A 12634-nucleotide genomic window follows, 5' to 3' on the forward strand; every position below is an offset into this window, starting at 1 on the left:
AATGTAGCAAGAATATAAGTACAATGTAGAAAGAATATAAGTAAGTGAATCCATACATTGGGCAAAGGGATATATGGGTCATTGCTTTCATATTTATACACATTAATTATCAAGATTTAAGCTTTATATGAATGTTTTTATGAGAAATTTTCAACGTAAAAGAAAAGGCATTTTTCTCGTTCTCTAAAACTCATTTTTTTTTCTATCAGGACCAGCCATGAAGTCTCAAGGACACTTTTACCCAATTCTCCTCTCTCCTGCTAGAGTTCCTGATCTAAGAACAGTGACTAAAAGCAGCGACGGTGAGTTCCTCGTCTTATAGTAAGAGCACCGTGAGCCCCGCACTCGCTGAATCCGCCCGCCTGCGTCTCACGAGACCCATCTCTGACTAATCGTTTCTCCGCTAAGGTGAAAGTGTATCTCCGCTGCCAACCTCACTCTCAGAGCTCCAGGGAGGAAGAGACGAGCTTCCTAATGGTTACCATTAGAGATGGGGTGCCCACTCGCAGGGTTCTAAAAGTGCCATGGTGTCCCAGAGACGACAAAGAGCAAGAGAGGAGAGATGGAGAATATCATGTGCTCCGGTGTTGTAGGAACAATGGCGAAGAGTCAAAGGGGACAAAGACCTACGAGCAAGCACGCCTATCTACTCATGACATCCTTAAACGCCCCCTAGTGCAAAGTCAAACCCTCTATGTAGACAGAAACGTGCAAGATTTGAATTCAAGACACAGGGCAAACCTTTGAGCAAATGCGCCTTACTATTTTCCATTCTTCATCACCCAGAGCTTAGTCCTGGGCTTGCACACTTATCCAGTGGCTAACAGATTAATTCAGGGTGGAACAGGGGTGGAGATGAATGAGTTGGTGAAGAAATTGAAGGTAAGGGATTATAACACCCGATGACACCCTTAACTCAAGCAACAGGGACTCCGTCAGAACTAACAATTCAGTCAAGAATGACTTGTAGGTCACTGTGTGTTTATGGAGGTCTTTGGTGGGCAGGGAAGGGGCTGAAGACAGCCCAGCCACTGTCACCCAGGAGTCCTACCTTCTGGTTTCTATCAACAGCCAAAGGCAGGTTTCAGTGAAAACCGCGAGCCTGCTAATCCCCGCTTCAACCCAGACATTTGCAAGCCATGGGTTCTCTTTGTGAGTTTCGCCAGCTTCCGCGTAGAACAACCCAAGTAGTGCGCTAAGTGGACAGAGAGGAGACAGAAGGACACACAGACTGGGATCCAGATAATCAGCCTAAACCAACGATTGCAGCCGGAAAATGCTCTCCAGCCAAGTGCTGGGTAGCCTTCCTGCTCCCAGCTTTCTCTAACATCAAGCACTGAGTCTCCAACTCTCATAAAAGAAATAATGAGCCGGGCGGTGGTGGCACACACCTTTAATCCCAGCACTCGGGAGGCAGAGGCAGAGGCAGGTGGATCTCTGTGAGTTTGAGGCCAGCCTGGTCTACAAGTTCCAGGACAGGCACCAAAGCTACAGAGAAACACACTGACTCGGGAAAAAGAAGAAGAAGAAGAAGAAGAAGAAGAAGAAGAAGAAGAAGAAGAAGAAGAAGAAGAAGAAGAAGAAGAAGAAGAAGAAGAAGAAGAAGAAAAAGAAATAAAAAAAGAAAAAAGAAATAATGAAGCCGGGCTGTGGTGGTGTATGTCTTTAATCTCAGCACTCGGGAGGCAGAGGCAGGCAGATATCTGTGAGTTCAAGGCCAGCCTGGTGCCTGGTCTACAAGAGCTAGTTCCAGGACAGGCACCAAAGCTACAGAGAAACCCTGTCTCAAAAAACAAAAACAAAAAAGAAAGAAAAGAGAAAAAGAAAAAGAGTGGCTCTGTTGAAGGAGAGGGTCACTTTACCCACCACTCCTGTCCCTGAGCTCCTTATGTGAGTCCCCAAAGGGGCCTTAAATCTTCACTATAACCCAATTCTTCCTCTGTAGATGAAGAACAGGAGCTGCAAAAAGAAAATGCATTTGCCCAAGGCCATCAGGTTACAAGGTCGCCCACTCCCAGTTCAGAAGTCCCACTGCCCTGGCCACTCCCTTCTCCAGATCAGGGGCAGCCTTGCCCAGTGTGATCCCTCACCCACAGGGAAGCCCCGCAGACTCTGACGTCTGAGTAACTCGCTATCCCTGCCTCGCTTAAAGCTGAACCATGACTGCCCTCCAGTGGCCATCAGGAAACTTCCTGCGGTGCAGGGTGTGCCCTGAAATCAGCTGTGCCCACACCAACATCCCCACCCCACCCCACCCCCACCCACGCAGGGATCAAATCTCTGTGACGGACAGCGCCACTTGGTGACGGTTTCTTTAAACTGCACTGCGTCCATATCCCACCCACGGTTGGTTCAGCCTCTCTTTACTATGAACAGTCCCGGCTTCGCTGTCTTTCTACCTGATGCGCAACACGGAGTTAAATTTTAAATTTTAATTTTTTTTAACTTCCTTTTTTTATTTTTCCATTCAAAAATTTACACTTCCTCCCCTCCTGCCATTCCCCCCCCCACTCCCCTCTCACCCTCCTCCCTCCCCCTCCCTCCTTAAGAGAGGGCAGGGAATCCTGCCCTGTGGGAAGTCCAAGGCCCTCCCCACTCCATCCAGGCCTAGGAAGGTGTGCATCCAAATAGACTGGGGTCCCAAAAAACCAGTTACATGCAGTAGAAACAGGTGCCAGTGCCATTATCGATGGCTTCTCAATCCACCCCCATTGGCAGCCACATTTAAAACTCTAAGAATCAAAACAAGTTGAAGTTTCCAATGCCACCAGAATGCAAGTTAAGTTCTGTAACCAGAAAGAAAATCAAACAGAAATCCTGTGGAGGGGCAAGGCGTACGATGAAAATGGCCCAGATGGTCAGTCTGAACTCTTGTGAGGACAGAGCAATAAAGCAGACAGCTGGAATTCCACGCCCTACTGGAGTGTTGAAGGGTCTCTTTTTCCGTCTGTGTGAAAACCAGAAGCAGGGAGCAGGGTGTGGCGGCTCATGGACTCACGCCTGTAATCCCAACACTTGGAACGAGCGAAAACAAGGATCAGGAATTCCAGGCTACAAGCTTCGACTGTCTCAAAACCAAAAACAAGCAAAAAGCCAAAAGAGGCAGGGATGAGCCACTCTGGACTCTGTGCAAAGCCTCTGGCCTAAATAATAGCAAGATGTTTGTGTCTGGTTTCTTCCCTAATGAGGACCAGGGTCTTCTCAGGCACAAGTCATTTGCTCAGCTAGGCTCCTCCAAAGGTATGGTAGGAATTTGGGGTTTGAGTTTTAGTTTATTGTTAAAAAGACTGGGTTTTTTTTTAAGAGGTACACTCTCCTTAGATAGCCCAGGTGGGTCTCAAAACCATGATCACCTTGCCTCGACCTCCCAAGTTCTGGGGGTCACAGGTGTGCACCACTCTCTCTGGCTACAGAAGTTAAAGAGTAGGTGCCAGTCGAACTCAAAGGGATAAGGAATCAACAGACCACTGGTGGGGGGTCTGAGGTAGGACCGGAACTCATTAGAGCATCTTTTGATGAGAGGCTGGAACAAGAGACAGATACTTCAGGCTGCAATTCTGGAAAGGAGGGGCAATTTAGTGAACAGTTTTCAGGTGAGATTTGTTTGGCATGTGGATAATAATAATAATAATAAAAGTTGCTGGTCTTTTCCCTTCCGGGAAGTGAGCTGAGGTTAGTAAAACAGTGGGAGAGCAATGGGGTGTGTTGGCAAAGACAGAGAAATACTATGTCAAGAATATTCAATATTGATAAACTATAGCTATGTAGGAGGGTGGGGTACCCTCAAAGACAAATCAGCAAGAGAAAAATCAAAGCCCAATCTGAAGCCTTTTAGAAAACAGATCTCAGGGATATTAGTAGTCAACGAGCGGGGTCAACTCAAACCCTGTTCACTAAGGTTTCATCATGAAAACTGAGAGCAGTAAAGGATTTATTTCAACCGGTCAGCTCCAGGCGGTTTGGGTGACCACACAGTTTCCTGTATTGGTTTGACCCCTTTTCTCCTACCGAGAAGAAATCCTGAAGCTCTTGCTCACATCCTGCCAAACATCCCACAGGTTTCATTCCAACCGCCGTCAAAGCGTTGGATTACTTTCTGGTCAGTTGGCAAGAGGCATGGTCCCAGTCCTCCTGGGTGCCGACCCATGGCTGTCTTCACCCCTTCCTGTGAGTCCCGAACATCCCCACACCCAACACCACCAACCAATGGGGAGCCTGGGGTTGCCGCGTCCTTGGAATGTGTTGGTTTTGATTGGCCAGTTTCCCTCTTGGAAGTTACAATTATCAGAATTGGAAGATCTGAATCCAGAACGTTACTGATTTTGATTCCTGTTTGGGACTTCTTGGACTAAATTCTTGGGCTGTTAAATGTTGAGATGCTTTCGTACCAGAATATACTGAACAGTCACACAGCACAGGGGTAGTTTGCATGAAGAGGCAAACACAGACTGTTTCATCTCCTGGCTTTATGGAGGCAAGTAAATAGGAACTTGGTTTGTTCGTAACTTGGGGTGAGGACTCATGTGCTTTTGGCTAGAGGTCATCAGAAGTCGTTGCTCTAGGGGGGTCTTGGGGTGGTGGCATCATGTCACCCCATGACATGGCATCACCGTAAACCCTGTGAGAACAGTGAAGCCAGGGAGAGGTCACCATTTTTCCTCACTATTGGTCTCCTCCCTCTAATTTGCACGAAAACTCTTTCCTACCCAAAAAATAGCTTCTGGTTTATTTGAATTTGAATCCCATGACCTAGGGATTCAAACAAACCTTTGCCACTGTGCTAATGTTGTCAGATTCATTCCCCTCAATCACATAGTAATTCTGGTCACTCAGGAGGGTCTTGGGAGGCTCTAGTAGAGTCTACCACCAGCATTTCTCTTCTATCTCTATTTCTTCACACCTGTCCAAAGATAAGTGTGGCCCCAGGTCCTATCCCTGGCTACCCAGGAGATCACCTTGGGGCCTTAAAATCCCTACGTCTGGGATTGGGGAACTTGGCTCTGTTATCTGGGTCTTGCGAGCATAAAGACCTAAATTTGATCACCAGGGTCCACCTAGAAAATCTGGGCAAGATAGGACACCTGGAAATCACAGTATTTGGGAGGTGAAGACAGGCAGACCCCTAGGGCTCATGGGCAAGGGCCCAATCTACTTAATAGGCTCCAAGCCAATGAGAGACTTTGGCTCAATCAGTCAATCAATCAATCAGTCAATCGATCAATAAAAATAAGAGACAGATAAAGCCCGACTCCCAGAGACTGACTTAGCCAGTCTGGGAGCTCCTGGTGACCCCCTGACCAGTGAGAGACTTTGGCTCAATCAATCAATCGGTCAATCGATCAATAAAAATAAGAGACAGAAAAAGCCCGATTCCCAGAGACTGACTTAGCTGGTCTGGGAGCTCCTGGTGACCCCCTGAGCAACCACAGTAGAAAGCATCACTAACCAAATGGTAATTAAGACCCTACCATGGTGATGCCGACTCTGCTCCTTCCATATCACTGATGAAAACAACCTATTTTCCAGGACTGACCATTGGAGCCTGCTGCAGCCTGGCTCAGGTGAAGGACATCTTGGCTGAGAGCATCTCTGAGCTCCCGGAGGAGAAAACTCAGACCTACCGAGCTCTCCTGAAACACCTTCGGAGCCTGGCAGGGCAGCAGATCCAGAACATGGCGGTGGGTTTCCTGCCACCCATCACTGGGCACACACTTGTTGCTCCTTCTCACTGAGATGTCAGGATAAGCACAGGCAGAAGTAGCATGCCGAATAGGTGAAAATAACAGGCCAACTGACAAATTTTTTTAAATCCGCAAATGATAGTGAAATGTTCCATAAAATTCTGGATGAAATTCAACACAATAACTAAGCCACAAAGAGCATCACAGCTTTGCTAATTTTTTGACAAGCCTACCAAAAAGTCTGATTTTATCTTAGGCTCTATTAACAGAAGTCTAGTACCTAAAGCAAGCTGGACAACCTTTTACTTTGTGCTAATGAAACCACAGCTGGAGAACACTGTTATAAGGAGGGAAACGAGACATGGCTGGTTTTCCAAACACACATACGTGTCATGTTGAGCAGTGTGGTGGACATCCTTGCAACCTGGGGAGTCTGCGGAGAACCTTGTCTTTGTGAAAACTCTCAAGATATTCCAGATGACCATACTCACGAGAGCCTACCAAGGAGAGGGCAACAGTTGCATTTAGGGGTTGGAAGCAGAACCCAAGGAGTGGTGGGGATCAGACAATGCAAGCCTAAAAGTTGCCTTCCAATATTCATGGATCCCTGAGTATTGATGGTGGCCACGATCAAGACTCAAGACTCCTCTTGAGTCTTCCAACACCGTAAGAGGATTATAGGCAGATGTCTATACAAAAGGTAGAAGACCTGAGACACTAACCAAGCTGTCATTCTCTCTCCTCAGACTTTAGGTGGACACGTGATAAGCCGGCATTGCTACTCAGACCTGAATCCTATTCTCTCTGTGGGCAAAGCCGCACTCAACCTGCTGTCAGAAGGTAAGCTATGTTGTGAGCAGTTTTTAGAGAGCTTTTTGTCTCTTTTCATTACACTTTTTGGGTTTTATTTATGTGGTTGTTGTTTTTCGAACAAGGTTTCTCTGTAGCTTTGGAGCCTGTCCTGGAACTAGCTCTTGTAGACCACGAACTCACAGAGATCTGCTTGCCTCTGCCTCCCGAGTGCTGGGATTAAAGGCGTGTGCCACCACCGCCTGGCTACACTTTTACATTTTCTTAAAGAATTTCATTGAGTAGTAGCCTGGAGCATAGACTCCCAGTTCACAGTGGGGAGTTCCTGCCATGAAGAAAATACATTGTAACAACAGGCAGAGGTGCTCCCTGTTGAACACACACGCATGCATGACCATATGCTCAAAGTTCATGTGTTAGTTCTGTGTTCTTGCTTGACCAGGGGTGACAAACAAGAGCTGACTTGAGTATAGAGTTTCAGAGTTCTGGCGAGATGGCTCAGAGGTTAGGACCGTCTGAGGGCCAGAGCTCGGTTCCTAGCACCCGCACTAGGTGGATCATAACTACCTACAACTCTGGTCCCTGGGAGACTCAACATCTCTAGCTTCTGTGGAGACCAGCACTCACAGCACAGACCCACAGAGATGTTATATATAATTTTTAAAAATAAAAACCAATCTTCTAAAGAAAAGAGGATGTGATCGGAAAATATGGCTCCACAGTTAAGAGCATGCCCTGCTGTGGCGAAGGGCCTGAGTTTGCTTCCCAGCACCCATGTTGGACAGCTCACAACCGCCTGGAACCCCAACTCCAGAATCAGAACCCCTGGTCACCAACATTCACATGAATATAACCACATATAGATACCTGTACATAACTAAATATAATTAAAAAAATAAATCTTTTTGAAAAGAGAGTGGGGGTTGAGCGTGGTGGCACACACGTTTAATCCCAGCACTCAGCAGGCAGGGGCAGCAGGATCTCTGTGAGTTCTAGGTCAGCCTAGTCTACATAGGGAGTACCAAGAACTGTGTAGAGAAACCCTGCCTCGAGGGTGGACACACTAAAGGGGGACCCAGCCTGTTGCAGAGGGTGTGTTTCTATAGCCTAAGGGAGCAAGGCTCTTGCCTTCAATCTACATCCAATCTGAGCGCGCCCACACACCCCCCACCACCCTCTATAGCATTCTTCTTCAAACACACACAGAAAGCCAAGTACCCACATGCGGAGCGAAAGCCGTGACTCATTTTAACTACTGACCGAATGGAGCCTTTCCTTACAGTAGCTCCCTGCTAACCCACCTACCCTGTTCCCCCAGACCTCTGTGCCCTCACGGTGCTTTGGTCTGTCCCACAAGTTCTAACACCCCCGTGGCAAGAGGCTGAACATTTGCCAGGCTGTCGGGCACTTCACACCCTTCATCCCCAAGCTGTTTAAGCGCTTGCCAAGCTGCCCCTGCCATTTGTCCAGAAAATGATGGGGCGCCAGCTTAGCGGGTCTGTGATACTAAAACCGAAGGTGGGTGGTTGATCAACATTTCTTTTCTCGTGGCTTTGTAGGCTAGAAACTCCAATGTCACATGATATAATATAGCGACAGCCTTATCCTGTCATTTTGTAACAGAAGGCAGAAATGCAAGAAAGGATGAAGGGGAGCCAAAGCTCTCCTTTGTTATAGCGCCAATCTCTGCTCTGACGGTCTCAGACCAGGGATCCATCTCAGGCCAGGACCTGTGCATGTTAGGCAAGGGTTCTACCACAGCGCACCCAGCTAGCTCTGAATATTGTTACAGTGGCTGCTAAATTCCATTAACTAAATAAGACGTTTTACGTGCTGTGTCTTTATTGTTTGCCATGCACAAATGGACAACCTACCAGAGCCGGTTCTTTCCTTCCACCAGCGGTGTCCGAGGGACTAAATCCCAGTTATCAGGCTCCGCTGCAAGTGCCTTTTCCCACTAAGCCGTCTTCCTGGCCCTGAGCGAGCACTCAAACCTTAGCAGATGGGGAACTTCTGTCCGTCTGGTTTCCATTCCCAATCTCCCCTGGTCACCTGTCCTATCTCCGGGGCTCCCAGCTCTAACATACCCCTCCTCTTCCCTCTGGACTACCTGACCACTCATCCAATGCTTCACCTCTGTCCCTCCTACCCCTCAGGAGATCTGGCTCACTGCTACCTCCCAGGTGCAGGGATGCAGAAGCAGCAGATACACCTCTGCAGCTGTGGAGTTCCGGGCTCCCTGCATGTTTGATGCTGTCACTCACAGCTAGGAGTTCAGAGGGGGTGGGGAAAGACTTAGGGGACAAGAAGCCGGCCAATGGCCTTCACTTGAAGACTGTTAGGAGGGAGGGCACAGAAGGTTAAGGATGCTGGCTCATCCAGGCTTTCCTCTGAGGTCGCTGGGCCTGTAGTTTGGGATGACCCCAGTTTAACCCACAAAACGGTCAAAAAGACGAGACTCTGGGGACACCAGCTTGGTGAGGTCTCTGCCCAGGGCCTTCTGCTCTCGTTCTACTGGATGTTTGTAGTTAACTGTTGGTTAACAGTTTCTGCTCTCCCAACTCTGCCAGAGTTATCGCAGACCTCCGTCACTCCAGGGGTCTCAACTCACTGGCATAGCAGCGAGACAAGTGGACAGTGATCAACAGGGTTTTCCACCCAGTTACGACAGTACTGGCGCTCCAACCAACACAGTGCCAGTTGTGCAGAGGTGGCGGGGGCGGCGGGGGGAGATGCAGGGTGGAAATAGAACTCAAGTCATCCCTCAGCTATAGTTTGATCTCTTCAGAGCACATCCTATACCCTAAAACATGCAATCCATAGGTTAAAGCCAGAGAGGACAGTGCTGTGGTCCCAAAGGGTGACGAGCTGAGCCCAGGGCAGATTTGACAAGCTGTTTACTTTAAAGGTGTGTCTGTGTCGGGAACACAAAACTGCGGCGAGCGTGATCTGAACTCTGCTAGCAGCAAAAGTAAATCCAGTGCTAGCTTAAGTCACACCGCAGCCTTGACCTTCCGCTCACGGTTCGCTTAGCTAGCGAACCTCGGCTGAAGGATGAAAACCCACAGGGGTGGCAGGCACGGCATGGAGCGTTGATGCAAGTGCCATGCACCGTGGAGGAAAAGGGGATGCCTTGGCAGAGTCACAGACTCAGACCTCTGCGTCTGTCACTCAGAGCAGAGGGCACACATCTCCACTGGCAGCCAGCCCCCGAAAGCACAGATCCAGCTTGCTTTCCTCGTGACCGCAGAAATGCCGTTTCTTTCCACAGAAGGTGCGCGGCAGATTCCCCTCGATGGATCTTTTCTTGCTGGGTCGGCGAGTGCGGACCTGAAACCAGAGGAGATTTTGGCTTCTGTGTACATCCCTCACTCTCGAAAGGTAGGAAACTGGCTGGTTTGTTTCTCCCGGTCAGACTGGAGTCCAGTCACCCCTAACGTCTGAAGACAGGTGAAAGGAAAGCAATGGTGTCCCCGAAACTGTTTCCTGACCCTCCGCAAACTGGTTCAGCCACAAGCCTCTGGGGCTGTCCTGAACAAGTAGCTCCAGGGCGTGGGTTTTGGTGGTGGCTGCAGCTGTGGGGTGTGACCGGCAGAAGGCCTGTGGTCATGCTCCCCACGGGCAAAGGCTGAAGATGGAGCTTCTCCACCTGACACACAGGAAGCTGGAGTCCTAGCTTGGCTTTCCCACCCCCGAATTCCTGCCAACCCCAACAGCTCTACAGAGACTCGTGGCCCCCAGATGTTCCCTGACCCAACATACTGGGTTTCTTTGGCCACCCGGCCAACTGTGGAGGTGGCCTAATGCCCTCACTCTGTTCCTTAGGCTTTTCTCCAAAGCTGTGCTTGACTCCAGAGAAGTGCTAAAACCACACACATGCACACACACACACGCACACATGCACACACACACACATGCATGCACACACGCACGCACACACATGCACACACACGCATACACACACGCACACATACGAGTGCGCAAACATATGCACACTCATGCATACACATGCACACGTGCACACACAAAGCAGTGGCAGGTCATAATGAAATTTTAAGTTACGTCCCAGTTACGGATGATCTTTGGTAGGCCCTCCCTTCGGAACAGAAACTTTGACATGCCTTCCCATCCAAAAGTGCAAAGGCAGAAGCTAGAAAACTGGTATAGCGTTGGGCTAGAGAGAAGGCTCAGCAGCTGAGAGCACTTGCTGCTCTTGCAGAGGACTGAGGTTCAATTCCTAGCACCCACATGGATTCTCACAACCACCTGTAACTCTAGTTCCAGGGGATCTGATGGCCTTTCCTCGCCTTTGTGGGAACCTGGCACACACATGACACACAGACATCCCTGTGGCAAACCACCCGTGCACATAAAGACAAACAAATAATACATAAGGTGTTCTGTCAAAAAGAAAAATGAAACATTGAGCGTGAGGAGCTTGGAGGCAGCTTTTGCCAACTGGGGAAGTGATCATTTCAATAAGGAAATGAAGCAGGGTTTGAGCCGAAAAGTTTCTGTCTGCAGAAGTTTCCTCCATCCTCTCTGAGACAAAGAACCCAAAGACTGGAGAACACCAACAACAAGGCCTCTCGGTGGCTTCCACAGTTTCCTCAACAGAGCTCTGGTGGCCTCCACTAGACCATGGTCCTTGGAGATATCAGTGGCCACCAGCATGGACTTTTAGAAGGACGCCATTATCACTATTGGGGATAGAAAACGGCTCGGCAGCTGCTGTTTGCTGTTCCTCCAGAGGACCTGGGCTCAGATCCCATAACACACAAACACACACACACACACACACACACACACACACATACGTCAGCTCACAATCATCTATAGTTCCAGGTCCAAGAGATTCAGCATCCTCTTCTGGCTTCCAAGCGCAATGCATATATGCAGACACTCATACACATAAACAAAATAAATTTTTTTATCTTATAGATTTATTTATTTTATGGGTGTGTGTCTCCTGCATTTAGGTACATTCACCATGTGAGTGTTTGGTGCCCTAAGAGAATGGAAAAAGGTGTCAGATCCTCTGGAAGTGGCATTACACACTGTTGTGAGCTGTCGTGTGGGTGCTGGGAACCAAACCCAGGTCCTCTGGGAGAGCAGCAAGTGCTCTTAATTGCTGACCCTCCTCTCCAGCCCCAACAACTTTTTTTTCTTGATTTTCAAGACAGGATTTCTCTGTAGTTTTTGGTGCCTGTTCTGGAACTAGCTCTTGTAGACCAGGCTGGCCTCGAACTCACAGAGATCTGCCTGCCTCTGCCTCCCGAGTCCTGGGATTAAAGGCGTGCACCACCACTGCCCGGCCAACTTTTTTTTTTCAAGACAGGAATTTTTTGTGTGTGGTCTTGGCTATCCTGGAACTCACTCTGCAGACCAGGCTGACTTTGAACTCACTGAGATCCACCTGCCTATGCTTCCCAAGTGATGGGATTAAAGGCATGTGCCACCACACCCGGCTCCAACTTTTTCTTTTTAAGGGTATCTGGAGATAGTGCTCAGTTAAGAACACTTACTGCATTTACAGAGGACCTGGGTTCTGTTCCCAGCACCTACACAGGGCACATAGCTGTCTGTAACTCCAGCTCTGAGACCTTGCATGTCCTCCTCTGGCCTCCAAGGGTTCCTAGACACATGCAGAACAAATAACTCACACAGGCTCATATACAAAAATAAAACTATAAATAAATGAATCTTTTTTAAAAACATCATTCTCACTCTGCAAGAAGGCAGCCCAAGCGTCTCCCATTTAGCCAACTGCCCTCTGTGTCCCATTACATCCATCTAAGTGATTAATTAGTTAGAGGCACCAAGAGGGAACCCAACTCTTTATTCTGACATATCCGATACGCCTGAATGGCTTCTGTCTCCGCAGTGGGAGTTTGTGTCTGCCTTCCGGCAGGCCCAATGCCATCACAACGCTTTGCCCGACGTGAATGCTGGCATGAGAGTCCTGTTCAGTGAGGGCACAGACACCATCGAGGACCTGAGCATCGCCTTCGGCGGAGTGGGGCCCGCCACCGTCAGTGCACACCGATCCTGCCAGCAGCTCCTCGGCAGGTCAGTGATGAGCGCTGTGCTTTAGAGGGAGCCTTGATGATGGGAAAAGCAAAACTGACCCTGACAGTTGTTGA

At 48.8% G+C, this 12634-nt stretch overlaps 1 protein-coding gene across 1 annotated transcript in view; it reads left to right on the forward strand.

Moving 5' to 3' along the window:
* The window catches only part of LOC125396733 (aldehyde oxidase 2), a 97285-nt gene that overhangs the window by 24509 nt on the left and 60142 nt on the right, over positions 1-12634 (forward strand). Inside the window, exons 10-14 of the mRNA XM_087902250.1 lie at positions 210-302; positions 5527-5678; positions 6428-6521; positions 9763-9872; positions 12376-12560. Coding sequence (XP_087758376.1) covers positions 210-302; positions 5527-5678; positions 6428-6521; positions 9763-9872; positions 12376-12560 — 634 coding nt within the window. The remainder of the gene's footprint in view (positions 1-209; positions 303-5526; positions 5679-6427; positions 6522-9762; positions 9873-12375; positions 12561-12634) is intronic.

Source organism: Myodes glareolus, chromosome 27 (genome assembly GCF_982192425.1).
Source record: "Myodes glareolus chromosome 27, mMyoGla1.1, whole genome shotgun sequence".
Taxonomy (NCBI): Eukaryota; Metazoa; Chordata; class Mammalia; order Rodentia; family Cricetidae; genus Myodes; species Myodes glareolus.